Below are 24425 nucleotides of genomic sequence, written 5' to 3'. Positions count from 1 at the left end.
GCCGTCGGACAACCCGACTGATTCAGATTGTGTCGTAAGATCAGCTCTCACATACACCGGGAAGAAGATGGTGAACTCCGGCGGACCTGAGCGGGGAAGGGCACGCTGTAAGTGAATCGCGGCAGCTCCGAATCCTCGGCGGACATTCCGGATCGGCGGACGCAATGGGACGGGTAAGTAAATGTGCCCCTATAAGTTTAGACCCAAGCTATCCTCACGAGACATCCCCTTTACTTCATGTCTGAGATTTGTACCAGCTTGTACTTTGCTTCATGGATATAATTAGATTTATCTTTCTCTGTGGTTTATTTTGATGCACAGGAACTGTTGACGGAGCACAAGTTTAGCCAAAATCTCTCCGCATTTCCTTTCCACGAATTCCTTTATCCCGTGTATTTAAGGAGAGTCATTAAGAGGCATCAGGTGTCTCGCAGAACGTTCTGGCTACTGTCACATATAAAAGTGCATAACCCGGAGCGGTAACGTTACTTGTGGACAGATTTATGTGTGCTGACGCCTCTTAATAGAGAAATTAAGAAGTGGGTGGGGGTTGCAAAAATTTACATAAAAGTGGGTGTTTGGGGAAAGTTCCTCACTGAATTGTCCGTGAATGGGTTTGAAAATGTTGGGAAATACAGGTAGAACGCGAATCTCACATGTGAAGTTTAGAATTTTTTTTTTTTTGGAAGATGCATCAACAATTTTCAGGCTCAGGAGATAGAACGAAGAGGATTCCCCTTTAAATAGTTCATCATGCAGTATAATATCTTTAGGGTCAGGTTGCCCATGGAGGTAGATTAGGAGAACCACATCTGATCCAACAGAGGCAGAAGATAAGAAGTGGAAGAGCAGAGGATGAAGCATCCAATTGTCACGTTTGTATCTTCTCCCCATTTTTGAGTGGGTTCCTCCCTTAGATCTATACTGGATTCCTATGAAAATGACCCTAGTGGGTGTATGGCATGAGCTCCTAGATGACTGACCCTACTATCCATGGGACCCCATGTTTGTGTAGGTTCCTCCCTTGGACCTAAACTGGATTCCTACAAAAGTGACCGTAGAGGATGCAGAGGATGAGCTCCTAGAAGGCAGTGACTGACCCTACTATCCATGGGACCCCATACTTGTGTAGGTTCCTCCCTTAGACCTAAACTGGATTCCTATGAAAGTGACCTTAATAGGTGTATGGCATGAGCTCCTAGATGGCAGAGACTGACCCTACTATCTTTGGGAAATGGATTCCAGCGCAGTAATCCAAGAGGTCTTAAATAATTCTTTATTCGTGCTTCAGTAAAAACAGGTACAGGTATGATGAAGAGAAACAATCAACGTGTTTCGGCTGTTAAGCCTTAATCGTGATCATGATTAAGGCTTAACAGCCGAAACGCGTTGATCGTTGATTGTGTGGGTTCCTCCGTTAGACCTTTACCTGATTCCTATGAAAGTGACCCTAGTGGGTGCAGGGGATGAGCTCCTAGATGGCAGAGACTGACCCTGCTATCTGTGGGACCCCATGTTTGTGTGGGTTCCTCCCCTAGACCTAAACTGGATTCCAACAAAAGTGACCGTAGTGGGTGCAGGGGATGAGCTCTTAGATGGAAGAGACTGACCCTAATATCCATGGGACTCCATGTTTGTGTGGGTTACTCCCTTAGACCTTTACCTGATTCCTATGAAAGTGACCCTTGTGGGTGCAGGGGATGAGCTCCTAGATGACGGTGACTGACCCTACTATCGTGGGACCCCATGTGTGTGTGGGTTCCTCCCTTAGACCTTACTGGATTCCGATGAAAGTGACCGTAGTAGGTGACTCTACTCTCTGTGGGACCACCGATCAGATGTTCTTAGTTCCCTCTAGCACCAGTACTACATGATGGCGGCTCCCACTGTGTAGTGGCCATACCCAAGTACTGCAGTTCAGTTCTCATTTACAACTTTTAAGAAACTTCCTTTACTACCTGTAGGCACAAGAATTTCCCATGTCTACAGAACTTTTGGGACTCCATGTGTACAAAGCTTATCACCAACTCTCTAGAATTTAATAGAACTTAAACCATTGTTATCTTCCCCCTTTATCTAGACATAAACAGCGGCAGGTTCTTGATCGCCAGACATTGCCCTTTAGAGGATGACTGCAGTAACGCCCTGCGCCGGTTTATCTCAGCGACATGTTTTATTCATGACCCTATTGTTGAAAACTGGCAATATCTGATCTATTCTAATCCCTAGCCTTAGGGCCACGCATGACCTATAACTGGCACCAGAGTGAGGTAGGTACTTGTTTCCTCCTGTAGGATTCACCCTTGATCTGGTAAAGGTCGTGGTGACTAGTCCTCAATAGACGTGGCCTATAATTCAGAGCCGCGGGGGTCTAGCAGAGTTGAACCTCACTGACCTTGAGATTACGCACATGAGATCTCACACACATACGATTTAGTATTTCTTAAACTAATCTTATCTTTCAATAAATTTCAGAAGATAGGAGTCCAGTCTAGTGCAAATCTGCAATCCTATTTCAACTGGTGGGGGCAGACCTAGCTGCTAGGACTCACTGGTGCCTCTCCATAGACTTCTAGGGAATTGGATAACTGCGATCTGATGTTTGAGTACATAGAAGTCTATGCAAGAGGAAGCAGGAGCTGTGAGTCACAAATCACATACAGTGTTATTCATAGACTGTAAGCTCTTGTGTCACCCCCTCATCCTCATAGACTGTAAGCTCTTGTGTCACCCCCCTAATCCTCATAGAACATAAGCGCTTGTGTCACCCCCTCATCCTCATAGACTGTAAGCTCTTGTGTCACCCCCCTCATCCTCATAGACTGTAAGCTCTTGTGTCCCCCTCTCATCCTCATAGACTGTAAGCTCTTGTGTCCCCCTCTCATCCTCATAGACTGTAAGCTCTTGTGTCACCCTCTCATCCTCATAGACTGTAAGCTCTTGTGTCACCCCCTCATCCTCATAGACTGTAAGCTCTTGTGTCACCCCCTCATCCTCATAGACTGTAAGCTCTTGTGTCCCCCTCATCCTCATAGACTGTAAGCTCTTGTGTCACCCTCTCATCCTCATAGACTGTAAGCTCTTGTGTCACCCCCTCATCCTCATAGACTGTAAGCTCTTGTGTCATCCTCTCATCCTCATAGACTGTAAGCTCTTGTGTCACCCCCTCATCCTCATAGACTGTAAGCTCTTGTGTCACCCCCTCATCCTCATAGACTGTGCGCTCATGTCACCCCTTATCCTCATAGCCTGTAAGCTATTGTGTCAACCCCCCATCCTCATAGACTGTAAGCTCTTGTGTCACCCCCTCATCCCCTTCATCCCCCTCATGTAAGCTCTTGTGTCACCCCCTTCATCCTCATAGACTGTAAGCTCTTGTGTCTCCCCCTCATCCTTATAGACTGTAAGCTCTTGTGTCACCCCCTCATCCTCATAGACTGTAAGCTCTTGTGTCATCCCCCCCCCCATCCTCATAGACTGTAAGCTCTTGTGTCACCTCCTCATCCTCATAGACTGTAAGCTCTTGTGTCACCCACTCATCCTCATAGACTTTAAGCTCTTGTCACCCCCTCATCCTCATAGACTGTAAGCTCTTGTGTCACCCCCTCATCCTCATAGATTGTAAGCTCTTGTGTCACCCCCTCATCCTCATAGACTGTAAGCTCTTGTGTCACCCCCTCATCCTCATAGACTGTAAGCTCTTGTGTCACCCCCTCATCCTCATAGACTGTAAGCTCTTGTGTCACCCCCTCATCCTCATAGACTCTAAGCTCTTGTGTCACCCCTCATCCTCATAGACTGTAAGCTCTTATGTCACCCCCCTCATTCTCATAGACTGTAAGCTCTTGTGTCACCCACTCATCCTCATAGACTGTAAGCTCTTTTGTCACCTCCTCATCCTCATAGACTGTAAGCTCTTGTGTCACCTCCTCATTCTCATAGACTGTAAGCTCTTGTGTCACCCACTCATCCTCATAGACTGTAAGCTCTTGTGTCATCCCCCCCCCCCCATCCTCATAGACTGTAAGCTCTTATGTCACCCCCCTCATTCTCATAGACTGTAAGCTCTTGTGTCACCCCCTCATCCTCATAGACTGTAAGCTCTTTTGTCACCTCCTCATCCTCATAGACTGTAAGCTCTTGTGTCACCCCCTCATCCACATAGACTCTAAGCTCTTGTGTCACCCCCTCATCCTCATAGACTCTAAGCTCTTGTGTCACCCCTCATCCTCATAGACTGTAAGCTCTTATGTCACCCCCCTCATTCTCATAGACTGTAAGCTCTTGTGTCACCCACTCATCCTCATAGACTGTAAGCTCTTTTGTCACCTCCTCATCCTCATAGACTGTAAGCTCTTGTGTCACCTCCTCATTCTCATAGACTGTAAGCTCTTGTGTCACCCCCTCATCCTCATAGACTGTAAGCTCTTGTGTCACCCCCTCATCCTCATAGACTGTAAGCTCTTGTGTCATCCCCCCCCCCATCCTCATAGACTGTAAGCTCTTGTGTCACCTCCTCATCCTCATAGACTGTAAGCTCTTGTGTCACCCACTCATCCTCATAGACTTTAAGCTCTTGTCACCCCCTCATCCTCATAGATTGTAAGCTCTTGTGTCACCCCCTCATCCTCATAGACTGTAAGCTCTTGTGTCAACCCCTCATCCTCATAGACTGTAAGCTCTTGTGTCACCCCCTCATCCTCATAGACTCTAAGCTCTTGTGTCACCCCATTCATCCTCATAGACTGTAAGCTCTTATGTCACCCCCCTCATTCTCATAGACTGTAAGCTCTTGTGTCACCCACTCATCCTCATAGACTGTAAGCTCTTATGTCACCCCCTCATCCTCATAGACTGTAAGCTCGTGTCACCCCCTCATCCTCATAGACTGTAAGCTCTTGTGTCACTCTCCTCATCCTCATAGACTGTAAGCTCTTGTGTCACCCCCTCATCCTCATAGACTGTAAGCTCTTGTGTCACCGCCTCATCCTCATAGACTGTAAGCTCTGGTGTCACCCCCTCATCCTCATAGACTGTAAGCTCTTGTGTCACCCCCTCATCCTCATAGACTGTAAGCTCTTGTGTCCCCTCATCCTCATAGACTGTAAGCTCTTGTGTCACCCCATTCATCCTCATAGACTGTAAGCTCTTATGTCACCCCCTCATCCTCATAGACTGTAAGCTCTTGTGTCACCCCCTCATCCTCATAGACTGTAAGCTCTTGTGTCACCCCCTCATCCTCATAGACTGTAAGCTCTTATGTCACCCCCTCATCCTCATAGACTGTAAGCTCTTGTGTCACCCCCTCATCCTTATAGACTGTAAGCTCTTGTGTCACTCTCCTCATCCTCATAGACTGTAAGCTCTTGTGTCACCCCCTCATCCTCATAGACTGTAAGCTCCTGTGTCACCCCCTCATCCTCATAGACTGTAAGCTCCTGTGTCACCCCCTCATCCTCATAGACTGTAAGCTCTTGTGTCACCCCCTCATCCTCATAGACTGTAAGCTCTTGTGATCAGGACCCTCACTCCTAGTTTTCCATATGACTGTTTGCACTCTGTAATGTAATATTATATTTGTATATGTTCCCTATGATTTGTAAAGCTCTGCAAAATTTGGCGCTATACATATAAAGATACTGTAAGTTGAATGGTAAGATATGTTTTAACCATTTAGGTACTTAAAGGAGTTATCGATTCCTGATCGATTGATCGCTACAGGTCTGCAACTCATCACAGCAAGTCATACATTTTTCTAACAGTGGCCTCTGCTGGAGAAACACTGATATTACACTGTTCCTAATCTCTTGAGTCCTCCAAAACTCTTTGCTAATAGAAAGCGGGTTTCTAAAACCCGGTCGTTGCAAATAGTCATAGACTGTCCTAATGGAACGACCCCCTCGTTGGGAAACTGAGACTTGTCTTTGCGTCACTGCTCATGCTTTACAATTAACATAACTGCTGCTGATCCTTAATAGCCAAGACTAATCCCTAATAGTTGGCAACTAGAGAGGAGAGACAGAAAAAGAAGGAGCCCTGGCTGTACATAAGTCTAATGTTTCACTTTTCACTCATCGGTGGGACAGTCGCTGCCTACGCTGGACGCAGAGGTCACACAATTATCTGTTGTCTGGAGGGGAGGGGCGCCACTGCTTATATTTCAGTGCCCAGAATACAGGTGGTCCCCGGGTTACGTACAAGATAGGTTCCATAGGTTTGTTCTTAAGGCCCGTTCCCCACTTGCGAGTGTGATGCGATGAACTCGCATCACACTCGCAACGCAAGCTGCCGGGAACGCACGGCCTGAACGCTGCCCCGCGGGAGTGAACTGACATGCTGAGTTCACTCCCGCGGTGCAGCGTTCAGGCCGTGCGTTCCCGGCAGCTTGCGTTGCGAGTGTGATGCGAGTTCATCGCATCACACTCGCAAGTGGGGAACGGGCCTAAGTTGAATTTGTATGTAAGTCGAAACTGTCGATTTTATAATTGTAGTTCTAGACATTTTTTTTTTTTTTTGCAGTTTCAAAGTTTTTGGCTGTAATGGGACCAAGGATTATCAGTAAAGCTTCATTACAGACACCTTACAGCTGATCATTGCAGCCTGGGACTATAGTAACATCCAGAGAGGTCACAGGGGGCAGAGGGGTCCGTCTGTAACTATGGGTTGTCTGTAAGTCGGGTGTCCTTAAGTAGGGGACCGCCTGTATTCATTTTATAGTCTCTGTCAGTCTCTACTTAAACTCTGGCATTTTATTCACGATCTTCCATTAGCATATTATCAGCTGCCCTTGAACTATTATTTTGGGCACTTGGGAGACATTCCCTGACTATCACAGTATGAGAGGAAGATACCGTATACTGTATATCCAAGGCTGAGCGGCTGCCTGTCACTCATCAGCTACTACCAGGCTCCTCTTATCTCCATCCAGAGTATTGTAACAAGGAGGCGGTGTTATATTTCCACAGATGGCGGTGGATTTTTTCACGTACGCCGCGATATCACTGTGTTTGTCATACGGTATAACTAGGTGTCACCGCTCAATGTCCCACCGAGCCTGTGACCTGTCACTACACGTCCCTGTGCTGCACTGGAGAGGCCTCTGATCTGCCATTACCTGCCTGTCAGTCAGCACGGCGGCCATGATGTCAGCACATGTCTGCCCCGGTCTGTCTGTGAGCTGTCGCTGTATCTCACGTGTCGCACAGGAATTATTTATACATCTGCACCAGGGAGAAGTAAAAGGGCAGTTCTGTATGAAGAACCAGAGGTCCGCTGCTTGTGATGTTATGTGTGTGATACCATTGTGCATCTTTTTACTCATTTTTCCATGTGACACATTTTGGATAATTCGTGAATTACAAATGTATTTACTGTGACATCACTGTGTGTTTTGTCCTTGTACTGTGACATCACTGTGTGTATTATCCCTGTACTGTGACATCACTGTGTGTATTATCCCTGTACTGTGACATCACTGTGTGTATTATCCCTGTACTGTGACATCACTGTGTGTATTATCCCTGTACTGTGACATAACTGTGTGTATTATCCCTGTACTGTGACATCACTGTGTGTATTATCCCTGTGCCGGGACATCACTGTGTGTATTATCCCTGTACTGTGACATCACTGTGTGTATTATCCCTGTACTGTGACATAACTGTGTGTATTATCCCTGTACTGTGACATCACTGTGTGTATTATCCCTGCACTGTGACATCACTGTGTGTATTATCCCTGTGCCGGGACATCACTGTGTGTATTATCTCTATACTGTGACATCACTGAGTATTATCCCTGTACTGTGACATCACTGTGTGTATTATCCCTGTGCCGGGACATCACTGTGTGTATTATCTCTATACTGTGACATCACTGTGTGTATTATCCCTGTACTGTGACATCACTGTGTGTATTATCCCTGTACTGTGACATCACTGTGTGTATTATCCCTGTACTGTGACATCACTGTGTGTATTATCCCTGTACTGTGACATCACTGTGTGTATTATCTCTGTACTGTGACATCACTGTGTGTATTATCTCTGTACTGTGACATCACTGTGTGTATTATCCCTGTACTGTGACATCACTGTGTGTATTATCCCTGTACTGTGACATCACTATGTGCATTATCCCTGTACTGTGACATCACTATGTGCATTATCCCTAAACTGCAATACACATCAATTTGCTCCTGTACTCTTAATAAATCCATTCAAACGACCTACACCAATAACTCTAACTATAATGGGGTCCATTGGCTTTTCGCTCTGGGACCCCAATATTTTATTACCTGCAACATTTTGCCCAAAACTTCCAGTCACAAACTAATATCAGAAAGCAGAGCTGACAATCCTATCCTAGATCCTATTCGTAATGGTAAAACCCCTCATATAAAAGCCTCTGCTGGTCCGTAGTGAGAGGCACCTGCCTGCACAGCAGTTACAATGTATCAGTGGGATCACGTGACATCCGGTTAGAACGTTCAGCTTGTCAGAGTTCCATGAGGGAACTTACCTGTGACGTCACAATGCAGGCGCCAGATACAGGAGCCCCTCACCTGCCTCTCACTCCCTTCTCCAGTGTCCCAGTCCTGCCCTCATGTTGGCTTCTGATATTCAAATGCACCTCCTCTCATCTGCCAGTGGGGGCGCTCTTGTCAGATGTCCAACTCAGACAGAAGGAAGTCATTGTATTAGGGTCAGGTTCACACACTCTGGATTGTAGCTGCTATTATTCTCTACACTCTGGGGTTATGTGGATGATAATTTCAAAAACCTTATTCATAAACTCTGGGAAAAAAGTGCCATGTGGATATTAAGTTAAATGTGGCAGATTTTTATTAAAGGGATTTTCTGGGGTGTGTAAAACATGGCTGGTTTCTTCCAAAAAGCAGCTCCACTCCTGACCAGTGGTGGTTTGTGGTACTGCAGCCTAGCTCCATTCACCTCTATACCGCTGAGCTGCAATACCAGCACTAACCATAGTCATGTGTGGCGCTGTTTTTGTTAAAAATTAGCGCCACATGTTTTCATCCCCTTTAACAGCCCCAAGGCATAACTTTGCTTGGGTCCTGAGAAATATCAAATCCACCCGTGTACACAAAACCCTCATTCTTATAACCACTGAATAAGATTGAAAAACATGGCTGCTGCCTTGCAAAACCAGCACCACTCCTGACCATGGTTGGTATCGGTATTGCAGCTCAGCTGTATAGAGAAGAATATTGCTGAGCTGCAATACCACACACTACCTATATTCAGGAGTGGCGCTGTTTTTTTTTTTGAGGAAGCCATGTTTTCAAACGCTGGACAATCCCTTTAAAGGTGGTCACACGCTGTATCCATCAGTCCTATAGACTTTTAATGGTGTGGAATTACACATGCTGATACAGCTATAGTGGGGGTGGGGGACCCCCTTGTTGAGCATTGATTTTGGGACGCTCCCTTTAAGATACTACTTAATCCTGACTGTTTTTTTATCCTTTCAACTCTTTTGATTCCTCTGTTATTCCTCCTGGAAATGGATTAATAATGTGACAACCAGGTGCTTCCAGGATTATTTGTGTTCTTTGCACAGCACTGATTGGGCAATCTGAGACTGTGCAAGGACACGCCCAGATGTCAATTTACTCAATAAGTCCATACATGAATCTGTGATATGACAGTGGCGGGGTACAATGATGCAACTAGTTACATAAAGTTGCTGATTCTTTATGTTAACGGCAGGGAGCTGCATGTTCTAAATGAAAGGAGTGCATGTACTTACCCAGCAGCGAGTTATGTAGGTCATGCGGTTTTAAGTAACCCCTGAGAAGGTCAGCTTCTTGTTACAAGGTCAGCAGCTCCTTCTGTGTACACAATGCTACTGCCTGTAAAATGGACTGTTCCTTAAAGTGGCAGTACATCTTTATTAGTGGTTATTTGCCATTCGGTGGACAGTTATTCCCTCATACTCCTCCAGACACACGCACACTCGTCTGTAGGATCTCAACAGGGGGATGGAAACCTGCCAAAGCAAGGCGCCTTTGATAACTTTGACATTCAATGTGGATTTCCACCTTTACAGAGCGCTTTTTCGTCCGTCCTTAAAGGGACATTTTTCTAACTTAAAGGGAATACAGCACATTAAAAGATTATATTCTAATCTTATTTACATGTTAGATTGAATAATAAATATGTTACATGTATAGGTACAATATAAAAAAATGTAATATATTTAATCACAATTCATCATTTTGCCCAAAAATAAAGTAAGTGACCCCCCCCCCCCCCACAGACCTACTGTCTGTGCATGTTATAACTTTATGAGGGATTGCTTTGGTCTTTGCGCCACCTTGTGGTTAGTATTGGAAATACAGTTGACAAAAAATGAGCAAAAATCAGCTTTTATAATGTTTTGTAGTGTATTTGTTCATCTCTGGGGAACTTTTTACACTTACATATATATTTTGTTTGTTATGTTGAGCAAATAGATGAAACAGACAATCACCATATTCAGGATCAGGATTCAGGATTCACTGATAAACTTAACATACCTTCAAAATGCCCATCACCAGCCCAATAAAGGGGTAGCAGCATCTTTACCGTACATGGCACAGCGAACCCAATATATATAACAATAGCTTATTAGGATGTAATCCTAGAAAGAGGAGCCATGAAAATTGCTGAGCACAGCGCTCATGAACGTTATCGAAGATCAGGGAGTCCCAGCAGTGAGATCCCCACCAATAACATTGTTATCCCCAATCTTGGTAGAACCAATTCAAAAGGGTTTTGTGGGAATCCTGGAAACCCCCCTTGCTATGGGGCATAAATACTGTGGCTCTTAATTCCAGAATTGCAGTGGACTTCTGTTCTTCCACATTTCTGGTGGGGTCAGAAGTGCAGGGGGTCATGGATGTCACTGATTCTGCGTCACAAGTGACCTCTCCAAGCACCAGTGAGGCCACTAATAGGCTGGCAGCAATAGAGAAGAACGGGAAACCAGCGTGAGTCCAGGATTCCCACAAAACCTTTAAATACTAGTTAAAGGGAACCTGTCATCAGAATTTACACCATTTACTTACCAACCCCCTCAGGTAGAAGATATAATGTCCTTTCTAGAATTTCCTCTTTCATGTGAAACCTCAACCTCACCTCATACCTATAAAAATTCACCTCCAGTGTCATATCCAAATGAGCATAGAAGAGTCAGATTTTATCTGAGATGAGTCAAATTTAGAGGCTGGACAATGCCCCTATCTTCTGTTCTATAGCACCTAGAAATATGCTGCTGGTGTCATAGCAAAGATAAGAATCAGGCTTGTTGTTTGTTTGCTGCAGAACCAGACATACAGGCATGACAATAAAGACATGGCTGAAAATGGCAGCTTCAGATAGAAATTCCTGTCTTTCTGTATCTCCAGTTCTGTAGAACACAGAACCACAAGCCTGGTGTGATCTCACAGTAAAAATCTTGTTATGAACTTGACAAAGTTGTTCAACTGCTGGGACCCCAAGTGATCATCTGTAATCTGTGGTTATATGATATTATTGGTATCATAGATCCAGGCACCGTGACTGTGGTAATCTTCTTATATTTGTTATCTAGGGCCTCCTTCCTTCTAAAATCAACTTTTAAAATTATGCTGGGGTGTTAACAGAGCCCCTCTGTGATGTAGCTTCACAGGCTGTTACACTGCCTTCCCTTCCCCACTCTCTCTGCCACTCCCTCTGAAGTAATCTCACACTGTGAGAGGGGGAAGTGCTCCTGCACTGTGTAACAGCCTTTGAAGCAACAGCACGGAGGGGATCTGGTAACACCCCCAGGGTAATTTTTAAAGTTGATTTTAGAATGAAAGAGTCCATGGATGTCAAATATAAGAAGATGACCACAGTCACTGCACCTGGATCTATGAGTAGTGTCCCTGGTTTATCACGATTGATGATGGCCCAGCTATAATCTATTACATTACTATTATATTATACTTGTAATATTCTTTTGTAATGAGGATTTTGATGCAAACTGTTGTTTTTGCAGCTAATTTTGAGGCTGGATGGAGTTAAAATTTGCAACACTTTTTTATATCTGTTCCAGTTTCTTCTTAGATTCAAATCTGTAGACAATCTGGTAGCCGTCATCCCAAGCGTAGAGATTCTGGTCCATTGGGTTGTAGTGCACGGAGGAATGGCTGCTGTATCTCTTTGGGAAGTAGAGGGTGGGGGTTTCATGACCATCGATGAGATCTGAGGTGTCGTAGACGCAGTCGATGTGAGACCTGCCCCCACTCGGACTATTATACATGACATAGAGTGTCCCACAGATGACGAATGCGGCCTCTGCGTTAGTCCTGGTGCAGGTGGTGTTCCACGTGTCTTCAGCCACCATTTTGTTGTGGTCTATCTTGGTAAGTACAATGTTCCCTCCATTGGTGGAATCTGCATAAATGGCCCACAGACCTTGTTCATCCTTAGCCAGATCGATTTTTGTGTACGGTGAAAGCTCATACGGTGGGACGTGTCCGGCACCTTCTATGGTCATGGACTGGGTACCATTGGTCATGATGTTGTACTTCATAATTTCATTGACTGTACTGTTTCTATGGAAAAAGACATAGTCGTTATAGACGTGGAGACCTGTGCCCTGCCAGGAGAAAGGTAGGTTTATATTTTCAGCTTTTTTAAGATAGTCCCGGCTCGTGAATTCTTCCATGTTTGCAAATTCTAGAAGAACGTTGTTACTGGACTCGGCAAAGAAGTAGATGTTGTCCACGTTGTCTCCAGTATTCTTCATCCAGGCGCCAATGGCACCTCCAGCCTTCTTCACCGTCTTCTGAGATTTGATTTGAGATAACATTGTCGTACAGCCTGAAATATGAAAATTATAATATAATATTGTAAAGGGTAAACATAACTTAGTTCAAGCCCTTGGTGGGTGAAGCTTTCACTCCCCTTCCAATGCTAAAAGCCTTTACAATCTGGGAAAGCTACTCCTACCCTTTCCAGTGGCTTGTGCAAACCGCTGTAGGTCCTCCTTAAAGGGCACCTACCACCACGATTCTACCTATAAAGGTAGATCGGGTGGTAGGTGGATGTAAGGGACGTGAGGATAGCTCTTTTTAGAGCTAATCCTCACGTCCCCGCTAACTTTTACTAAACTTTATTCCCTTAATATGTAAATTTACTTATGCGGCTACTGGGGCGTGGAGTAGCCGGGCACGAGGCTACACAGAGCGGCTACTCCACGCCCCAGTAGCCACGTTACTCCTCCTACCCTGTGTGTTCGGCGTGCAGCTCCTCGTAGCTGTGCGCCCTCGCCCGACATGCTGGCGTTCTGCGCATGCGCAGCACGCAGGTCCGCGGCTGAGCAGCCACAGCTCCGAGGCCGGAGCTACTGCGCATGCGGAGAACTCCGGATTGTCGGATGCTGCGTGCCGCACACACAGGGTAGGAGGAGTAACGTGGCTACTGGGGCGTGGAGTAGCCGCTCTGTGTAGCCTCGTGCCCGGCTACTCCACGCCCCAGTAGCCGCATAACTAAATTTACATATTAAGGGAATAAAGTTTAGTAAAAGTTAGCGGGACGTGAGGATTAGCTCTAAAAAGAGCTATCCTCACGTCCCTTACATCCACCTACCACCCGATCTACCTTTATAGGTAGAATCGTGGTGGTAGGTTCCCTTTAACTCCTCTAAAGGCCTTTACGATTTGGGGAACCTACTTAGTCCCCTTCCTATGGCTTATGTGAACCTCTGTAGGTCCTCCTTAACTCAACTAAGAGCCATTATGTTTTGGGTAGCTACTCGATCCCCTTCCAGTGGCTTGTGTGAACCTTTGTAGGTCCTCCTTAACTCAATTAAAGTTCTTTAAGATCAGGTTAACCTCTCACTCCCCATCCAGATGCCTGTGTGAACCTCTTTAGGTCCTCCTTAACTCAACTTAAAGCCTTTATGGTCAGGGGAACCTACTCAATCCCCTTCCAATGTCTTTTGTGAACCTCTGTATGTCCTACGAAACTCCACTAATAAGTATTAGCAAACAGTGGCTAACCTGGTCTCTTCAAGGTTCTGAAACTAAACGTTCTGGTCATGCTCAAATGTAGGACTCTATGGTAGGCACTCCTTTGGTTTCACGATTTTCTTTATGCCATGTCCTTCTATAATGTAGGATGTCAATCACAATTTTTTCCTTCTCAACTTTTGGCAGTAGAACCAGTACTACCAGACACTGCTGGTATCTTAGAGGGTTGAAAGTTCCCTCTACCACCACAGAAGATGGTAGAAGTATTCTAAGTACCTAATGCTTGAGGACCATGGACAGATTTTTCACTAGGACCTCGGAGGCCTCTACTTTCTAGGCCTATATAGTCTCCCAACAAGTAAAGTTCCCACTCACTTGTACTTGAATTGAGTCTCAATTTTTTCTTCTCCTCTGACTTCTCCACCACCTGCTTCTCCACCAAGTGCTCGTCCACCTCGATATGGGTGTTTGAGGACACAGTGCTCTCCAGGTAGTCAATGTCCCATTCGGCTCTCTCCAGTCTTGCCCACAGACTCTCCATCTCGTTCTTCACTTCTTGTTTGTGGTTGCTGAGATTGTCCAGACGGGACACCAGTTTATGGGACAGCTCTTTGAACTCCTGCAAATATTGCTGATTATCTTGTTCACATTTGTAGAGCCGGTCCTGAAATAGGATGACATTATTCAATGACATGAAGGTTAAAATCCCAATGAATCTGAGGTCTTGTTGTCACATTCCAGTAGGTTGGGATGGGTGGATAAAAGGGTTGTGACAGGATAGGGTCTCACTTGCTGATCAGTGTGATATCAGTGATGGGAGCCCCACAGATCACGAGAATGGGGGTCGTTATATATCCCTAGTCACGTGATGTCACACAGGTGCACGGCTCGTTATATCACATAGAGTAATCATAATTATGTGTTTTAATGAGCCATGCACCTATGTCACATCCCATGACCAGGGATATAACGAGCCGTGCACCTGTGTGACGTCACATGACCAGGGATATAATGAGACATGCACCCGTGTGACATCACATGACCAGGGATTTAACGCGCCATGCACCTGTGTGACATCACATGACCAGGGATATATAACGCACTGTGCACCTGTGTGACATCACATGACCAAGGATATATAACAAGCCTTGCACCTGTGTGACATCACATGACTATGGATATAACGAGCCGAGCACCTGTGTGACATTACATGATTAGGGATATATAACCAGCAATGCACCTGTGTGACATTACATGACCAGGGGTATAACGAGCTGTGCACCTGTGTGACATCACATGACCAGGGATATAACGAGCTGTGCACCTGTGTGACAATACAATACCAGGGATATAACGAGCAATGTACCTGTGTGACATTACATGATCAGGGATATATAACGAAATGTGCACCTGTGTGACATCACATGACCAGGGATATATGTAACGAGCCGTGCACCTGTGTGACATCACATGACAGACACTGTCAAAGATCTAGAAAACATTGTGGAATTGATACAGAAAGTGCACTAAGAAATGGTATCACTTTTCATCATACAAACAATATCAATTATTTGCTAAAAGTGGACAACCCCTTTAAAGGAAATTTTCCTGTGCTGCAGTACCACTCACAACCTATGGACAGAGTTGGTGCTATTTTTGGAAATAGAAAATCTGTTTTTCTATCCCTATACAATATATCTGCGATATAATAATTCCTTACGATGACACAGAACACATCTATTCCGTGATCAGGGAACCAAAGAGTTAAAAAAATAACAACATAAAATAACACTAATAATAAAGCAATGTCTTCCCGGCCTTGGTTTGTGTCTATTTTTTTTAGATACACTGTATTTGATGGAAACACTTTAAGACAGAGCGGTGTAAAAGTGCTAAAAGCGCGTCTAATTAATCTCCTGGGCCGCGCCGCGCCAGCGACTTGTCTTCAGCGGATCCTCAGCACCAGCTAAGCATGAAAACAACAGCGACAATACAGAAAACCCATGGAAGGAAGGATAAGGAGCAGAATTCCGGGCAGGAATGTGGAACGTTTGGATGGTAAATATTGTTTTATTTGTTTCTAATTGTTTATGCGGCGCTAACATGTAGATGGGTCCCGCGAGGCTCACGATCTACCGGATCAACACATAACGGAGCCAAGTCTCCTGGTATCCATATGTGCCATAACTACATACAGATGTGGCCCCCTGTCAGATTATTCAGGGGGGGTTCGGGTTGTAGATGTGGATGTTCTCTCATTGGGATCAGTCAGCCATAGGAGATGATGGGGTTACGGCTCCCTGCACCCAGCGCACCCCCACCGATCAGCGATAGACAGCAGCCATGATGGAGAGACTACACAGCCGGGGTACTGGACTGCAACTCCCATTAGGTCCTACATTTCCTTACACATTCACTACCAGCCTATTTATCGCTATGGGAGGATGACCTTGGCTATTTACAGCCATCCCATAGATCAGGATAGGGGTAATGTACACAGGTCCCTTGACTATTAGGCCTTGAACACAAAGTAAAAATTCCTTATGTCACACAGGTGCATGGCTTGTTATATCCCTGATCATGTGATGTCACACAGGTGCGCAGCTCGTTATATATCTCTGGTCATGTGATATCACACAGGTGCACACCTCGTTATATCCCTGGTCATGTGATGTCACACAGGTGCACAGCTCGTTATATCTCTGGTCATGTGATGTCACACAGGTGCACGGCTCGTTATATCTCTGGTCATGTGATGTCACACAGGTGCGCGGCTTGTTATATCCCTGGTCATGTGATGTCACACAGGTGCACGGCTCGTTATATCCCTGGGCATGTTATGTCACACAAGTGCACGACTCATTATACTCCTGGTCATGTGAGGTCACAAAGGTGCGTAGCTTGTTATATCCTTGGTTATGTGATGTTACACAGGTGCACAGGTTGTTATATCCCTGGTCATGTGATGTCACACAGGTGTGCGGCTCGTTATATATCTCTGGTCATGTGATGTCACACAGGTGCACACCTCGTTATATATCCCTGGTCATGTGATGTCACACAGGTGCGCAGCTCATTATATCTCTGGTCATGTGATGTCACACAGGTGCACGGCTCGTTATATCTGTGGTCATGTGATGTCACACAGGTGCGCGGCTCATTATATCCCTGGTCATGTGATGTCACACAGGTGCGCGGCTCGTTATATCCCTGGTCATGTGATGTCACACAGGTGCACGGCTCGTTATATCCCTGGGCATGTTATGTCACACAGGTGCATGACTCATTATACTCCTGGTCATGTGAGGTCACACAGGTGCGTAGCTTGTTATATCCTTGGTTATGTGATGTTACACAGATGCACAGGTTGTTATATCCCTGGTCATGTGATGTCACACAGGTGCGTGGCTCGTTATATCACAGATTAATCAGAGCTACGTGTGACATCACATGACCAGGGATATATAACGAGCTGTGCACCTGTGTGACATCACATGACCAGTGAACGGTTTATATCCACAGGAAGAAAACAATGAAGCATCTCAGAGAATGACAACAAGCAAGTATATTGAAAAATTATAGAACTTTTAGATACACAAACAATATCAATTATTTGCTGAAAGTGGACAACCCCTTTAAATCTGAAAGGTGGCACATCCCTTCAAAGGGTTGTCAGATCACAATACGTTTTCCACTATCCTATGAGATGGGACCCCCACTGATCACGCATAGATCATGCATAGAGCCCTGGTGCTGCTGGAGATAGCTGAGCGCTGTACTCCGCTCCTTCCATCAGTGCCATACACAGTGATCGGAGTGGCAGTGTGTATCCTCGACTTGGTGCTCCATTCATTAGGGGAACAACTTGATCCAGGGCTTGGACCACTACAAAAAGCAAGTTATAGGTGATAACATAAAGTGAATGTGCCTTCATGGGTTTTTTTGGGGGGGGGGCATTAAAACATTGATTACCTATCATCAATATTGGATCAGTGGGAGTCTGACACCCGGCACACCAACTGATCACAGTGGAAGTAATCCAAAATTGAGCGTCACTATGTCGTCTTTATTAGCTACATGACCTGGTTGGAACCCAATCCTATTCACTCGAAAGGGGCTTAGCTGCAATACCAAACACAGCCACTATAATGTGTATGGCACTGTGCTTAGTAAATAGTGCTTGTTCCAACATTGCTATTAACACCCCTCACATCTGATCCCAAAGAAGGGTTAAACACCCTTCCCACTCCGTTCAGTAAAAGGCACATACATGGCGTTACTTACCTCAATAGCTAAAAGCCGCTTCTCAATGTATCGTATCATCTTCTCATCCTGAGCCGCACATTGAGGGATGGTGTGAGCCACGAGCAGGAGCACGGGCAGGACTTGCAAGGAAAAATAATCCATATTGAGACCCTTTAAGTGCAGTCGGGAGGTGGGGTGTATCACGTTTGGGCTCTTTTAGAGGGGCTTTGGGATTCACAACAGCTTCCTGCAGCCTCCGTCCTAAGGCTTTCAATGCTCAGTCTGAATTCCTTGTGCTGGCGGCTGCCAAATGTTCTGATCAAATCCATATGTTCCGACTTACAAGATAATTGAACTGCGTTTCATTGGCGGTAGAGAAAGAGTTATACAAAGGGAGTTATATTACACAAGCCCCCGGACGAGGCTCGGCGCAGCAGGGTGGGCATACCGAGAATTGGATAGTAGGGACCTTGGCTGGAATTCAAGGGGTGGCGGGGTCTGTATTTGATACAGAATGTTCTACTGGAAGGGAAGGGGCCCTTCAAATGTACATTACATGTGACTCTTGGCAATTCTTGGACCAGGTCTAGATAACATTCAAATGGGTCAGCAGCCTTACATGGTGGGACCACGGTCAGAGGACCCCAATTCTCGATCCAAGTGAAGGTAAATAAATTGTGGGACTGACACAGAGTACCTATGACCCCCCCCCCCCCTCCTCCTCATGCCCCAAAGTCCAAAATGTGCCAAAGAAAATTTCAAATCAGTATTATATCCAAAAGTAGGACTGATAAAGGGAAGATAGACCCAGATGCACATAAATCGTCAAAATCGACCAGAGGTACCATCCGGTAATAGTAAATGTCAGCAGTGCAGGTCACACTTACCCAAAGGCATTGTAAAGATAGGCAAAGAGGCGGTCAGAGGGAAGGCCAAAGAGTACACCACGACGCGCGTTTCGCACTGATGCGATGTGGACTGTGTAATTACACGATGTGGACTGTGTAATACTCCACATTCCCTGTGGGGGTGCTGTAGGGAAATTGAGCACTTCCTGCCAGGTTCCTGTGAGTTTAACTGGGAATAAACTTGATTTGCTTTTGATTGGGGGACACTTTAAGAAGAGAATAAAGTGAATAAAACCTTATGATTCTGTCTTCTTCCCTTTTGTATGAATCTCACGTCTAATTATCTGTTATGTAAGATGCTTCGGGATTTTCCATTATACGGGAAGAGATGTTATATAGAGCTGTGTAGTGGAAGGACGGGGGGGATTGTTCCACTACATTGACGTCCATCCTAGAACAATAGTCGGAGAAGTTCTCTCTATGTGGATGCTCCATCATGCAGGAGAAGAAACTTCCGCTTCATTATTCCATCTGGTTAACTTGTCAGGATGATAATAACCCTCCATGATAATGTCCTCCGAGAAAAATGGCCTCCCTTCTGCTCTACTTAGAATAGCAGCAAACGAGCAAAGTAAGTAAAACGGATGAGAAAGGGAGGAAAGTCAGAACGGAGGATCTGTAAGAGAGAAATATGGAAGTATATAGATATCACCGTGTAACTGGCAACTATCTAATATCTATCTATCTATTTGGGATCCTCCACCATTCTTCCTAGTGGATCCTCTCCAGTTCCCTCAGGTTGGATGGTGAACGTTGGTGGAAGCCATTTTCAGGTCTCTCCAGAGACGCTCTATTGGGTTTAGGTCCGGGTACTGGCTGGGCCGGTCAGGAATGGTCACAGAGATGTTCCGAAGCCTCTGCTGTGTTATTTTAGCTGTGGACTTAGGGTCTTAGGGCCATTGTCTTGGAAGATGTGGCCCAGTCTGAGGTCCAGAGCATCTGGAAGAGGTTCTCATCCAGGATATCTCTGTACTTGGCCGCATTCATCTTTCCTTCCATAACACCCAGTGGTCCTGCTTCCCCCCCCATAGCATGATGCTGCCCCCACCAGGTGTCACTGCTGCGATTGGATTTGGCAGGTGATGAGCGGCGCCTGGTTTTCTCCACTGCTTAGAACTAACACCAAAAAGTTCAATCTTTACCTCATCAGAGAGAATCTTATTTCTCATAATCTGGTATCCTCCATGTGTTTTGCACACTTTATGTGAATGGGCGGCACGGTGGCTGAGTGAGTAGCACTTCTGCCTTGCAGCACTGGGGTCCTGGGTTCGAATCCCACCCAGGTCAACATCTGCAAAGAGTTTGTATGTTCTCTCCGTGTTTGCGTGGGTTTCCTCCGGGTAGTCCGGTTTCCTCCCACACTTCAAAACATACTGTTAGGTTGTTTAGATTGTGAGCCCCATGGGGACAGGGACCAATTTGATATGCTTGTGCAGCGCTGCGTAATCTGTGTGCGCTATATAAATAAAGAATTATTATTATTATTATTCATTTGTCTGAGGAGAGGCTTCCAGACTCTGCCATAAAGCCCTGACTGCTGGAGGCTGCAGTGATAGATGATACCCATTTCCCTCCTGCATCTCTGGAGCTTAGCCACAGTGATCTCTGGGTTCTTCTTTACTTCTCTCACCGAGGCTCTTCTCCCACGATTGCATATTTTGGCTGGACGGCCAAGTCAAGAAAGAATTGTGGTCATCCCAAACATCTTCCATTTAAAGATTATGGAGGCCACTGCGCTCTTAGGAACCTTGAGTGCTGCAGAAATTCTTTTGTAACCTTGATCAAATCTGTGCCTTGCCACAATTCTGTCTCTGAGCTCCTTGGGCAGTTCCTTAGACCTCATGATTCGCATGTGCTCTGACTTACACTGTGAGCTGTGAGGTCTTATATATACAGGTGTGTGTCTCTCCTAATCAAGTCCAATCGGTTTAATTAACCACAACTGGAATCCAATGAAGGAGTAGAACCATCTCAAGGAGGACCAGAAGGAAATGGACCGCATATGAGTTAAATATGAGTGTCATACTAAAGGGTCTGGATACTTATGACCATGTGATTTTTTTTAGTTTTTCTTGTTTAATAAATTAGCAAAAATATTTACATTTCTGTGAAGATGGGGGGCAGAGTATAAATTAATGAGCAAAAAAAAAGATTTTTTCAGGAGGCTGAAGCCTTCTCATAGATCCAGCGAGTAATTTTTGTACTATAGTTTGTGCTATTGGGGCTGATCCAATGACACAGTGAAAGATCACCCACAATCAGATCCACCTCACAAAACCTCAACATACGACAACAAATCCTACTCCACAGTGCAGTTTCCGGTGTCATCAGCAGGTGGCAGTGTGCTCCAAGGAATCCCGAGCATTTCCCTAGAGGTCCAAGGAAAGAAAACTAGGGCAAACTAAAATATTAAAGAGGAGCTGGGAAAATTACAGGAACAATAATGCCAATGCATCCAGAGCCACGTAACGCTGTGTACTTAATAAGACGTCTTATGTAAGTCCTACATTTTCTCAGAACATATAAGTTATAAGTGTAACTTCTGCATTAGGAACAGATCTAAAGTTTCGGGATGATCGGAGTTGATGTTGTTGAATAAATAACTATTTCACTGCTGTATTGTAATATGTCAGTGTTATTTATGCTGACACGCCCTCCCCGGGAGAGTATTAGTCATAGCTACACACATGACTAACTCTCCCCGGGAGAGTTTGAGTAACCATAAAGCACATGCCCTCCCCGGGAGAGTATTAGTAACCACCTAGCACATGCCCACCCTGCGAGAGTATTAGTAACCACCTAGCACATGCCCACCCAGGGAGAGTATTAGTCATAGCTACACACATGCCCCCCCTGGGAGAGTATTAGTAACCACCAAGCACATGCCTTCCCTGCGAGAGTATTAGTAACCACCAAGCACATGCCTTCCCTGCGAGAGTATTAGTAACCACCTAGCACATGCCTTCCCTGCGAGAGTATTAGTAACCACCTAGCAGATGCCCTACCTGCAAGAGTATTAGTAACCACCTAGAAGATGCCCTACCTGCAAGAGTATTAGTAACCACCTAGAAGATGCCCTACCTGCAAGAGTATTAGTAACCACCTAGAAGATGCCCTACCTGCAAGAGTATTAGTAACCACCTAGAAGATGCCCTACCTGCAAGAGTATTAGTAACCACCGCCCACACACCCTCCCTGCGAGAATATTAGTAACCACCGAGCAAATGCCCCCCCGGGGAGACTAGTAATTATACCCAAGCACATGCCCTCCCAGGGAGAGTAAAGTAACCACTAAGCACATGTTCTCCATGGGAGAGTATAGCAACCACTGAGTGCATGCCCTCCCAGGGAGAGTAAAGTAACCACTAAGCACATGTTCTCCATGGGAGAATATAAGTAACCACCAAGCACATGCCCTCCCTGCAAGAGTATTGGCAACCACTGAGCACATGCCCTCCCCGGGAAAGTATTAGTAACCACCGAGCACATGCCCTCCCCGGGAAAGTATTAGTAACAGCTGAGCACATGCTCTCCCTGTAAGAGTATTGGCAACCACTGAGCACATCCCCTCCATGTAAGAGTATTAGTAACCACCGAGCACAAGCCCTCCCTGTGAGAGTATTAGTAACCACTGAGCACATGCCCTCCCTGGGAGAGTATTAGTAACCACTGAGCACATGCCCTCCCTGTGAGAGTATTAGTAACCACTGAGCACATGCCCTCCCTGGGAGAGTATTAGTAACCACTGAGCACATGCCCTCCCTGGGAGAGTATTATTAACCAATGAGCACATGCCCTCCCTGTGAGAGTATTAGTAACCACTGAGCACATGCCCTCCCTGGGAGAGTATTAGTAACCACTGAGCACATGCCCTCCCTGGGAGAGTATTATTAACCAATGAGCACATTCCCTCCCTGGGAGAGTATTAGTAACAGCCGAGCACATGCCCTCCCTGCAAGAGTATTGGCAACCACTGAGCACATGCCCTCCCTGCAAGAGTATTGGCAACCACTGAGCACATGCCCTCCCTGGGAGAGTATTAGTAACCACTGAGCACATGCCCTCCCTGGGAGAGTATTAGTAACCACTGAGCACATGCCCTCCCTGGGAGAGTATTAGTAACCACTGAGCACATGCCCTCCCTGGGAGAGTATTAGTAACCACTGAGCACATGCCCTCCCTGTGAGAGTATTAGTAACCACTTAGCACATGCCCTCCCTGTGAGAGTGTTAGTAACCACTGAGCACAAGCTCTCCCTGTGAGAGTATTAGTAACCACTGAGCACATGCCCTCCCTGTGAGAGTATTAGTAACCACTGAGCACATGCCCTCCCTGGGAGAGTATTAGTAACCACTGAGCACATGCCCTCCCTGGGAGAGTATTAGTAACCACTGAGCACATGCCCTCCCTGTGAGAGTATTAGTAATCACCGAGCACATGCCCTCCCTGGGAGAGTATTAGTAACCACTGAGCACAAGCCCTCCCTGGGAGAGTATTAGTAACCACTGAGCACAAGCTCTCCCTGGGAGAGTATTAGTAATCACCGAGCACATGCCCTCCCTGGGAGAGTATTAGTAACCACTGAGCACATGCCCTCCCTGTGAGAGTATTAGTAACCACTGAGCACATGCCCTCCCTGGGAGAGTAAAGTAAACACCGAGCACATGCCCTCCCTGTGAGAGTATTAGTAACCACTAAGAGCATTCCCTCCCCGGGAGAGTATTAATAACTACCAAGCTAGTTGTCCCTGAAATAATGTTATCGCCTCATGTTAGATCATCAAGTGCCAAGCCTTTGCCAAGATGCAGCTCTCGGATAAATGAACACCCACCTACATGGTGCAGTATTATACCCTAATGTGAGACAAGTTCTGCAAACATTCATGCCTTTCACCATATTTACAATTTTGCAGATCTGTTCAATGTCTGGACAATTTAAGAAAAACTTGATTATAGAAAGTCTCACTCTGCTGTAGCAAGTTTTGATTTTACCTACAGCACCTCCAGAGGATGAATGAAGAATTGCACGTTGCCCATTATAATCACTGGGATATGAATCCAATGCAAACACTCGTCCCGTCTTCCACTCTGCCTTATTGATAGTAGTCATAAAGGAAACATCCCTTTAATTAACTCCACGATGAGATGTCAGTGCATTCTCTAACCCCTTTAATTTGTCATCATATGGGGCGATGTGTCGGAGCAGTCCCATCAGAGCGATATGTATCCGTCACTACATCCTTGCATCGCTATAGATGTGCGTCCGGCGTT

General features: G+C 45.7%; 2 protein-coding genes across 3 annotated transcripts in view; both read right to left on the bottom strand.

Annotated features, from left to right (window-relative positions):
• PPFIBP2 (PPFIA binding protein 2) overlaps positions 1–9789 on the bottom strand; it is a 142428-nt gene extending 132639 nt beyond the window's left edge. The window contains exon 1 of one of the 2 annotated variants that reach the window (XM_072118636.1): positions 9772–9789. The gene's annotated coding sequence lies outside the window, so the exon portion shown is untranslated. Of the gene's footprint in view, positions 1–8520; positions 8600–9771 lie in introns of those variants that run through there. The other variant, XM_072118635.1, reaches the window with a different exon arrangement.
• Positions 9790–11638: 1849 nt separating this feature from the next.
• On the bottom strand, positions 11639–18644 carry LOC140069050 (olfactomedin-like protein 3A). The gene is made up of 3 exons (XM_072114381.1): positions 18287–18644; positions 14378–14666; positions 11639–12851 (listed from the first exon to the last, which is right to left on the bottom strand). The coding sequence occupies exons 1-3, from the start codon at positions 18407–18409 to the stop codon at positions 12067–12069; spliced, it is 1197 nt and encodes a 398-aa protein (XP_071970482.1). The 5' UTR covers positions 18410–18644; the 3' UTR covers positions 11639–12066.
• Positions 18645–24425: the final 5781 nt, after the last annotated feature.

The sequence above is a fragment of the Engystomops pustulosus genome, chromosome 7 (genome assembly GCF_040894005.1).
Source record: "Engystomops pustulosus chromosome 7, aEngPut4.maternal, whole genome shotgun sequence".
In the NCBI taxonomy this organism is placed as follows: Eukaryota; Metazoa; Chordata; class Amphibia; order Anura; family Leptodactylidae; genus Engystomops; species Engystomops pustulosus.
Note: the sequence above shows the minus strand (reverse complement) of the source record. Positions and strands in the feature narration are given on the sequence as shown.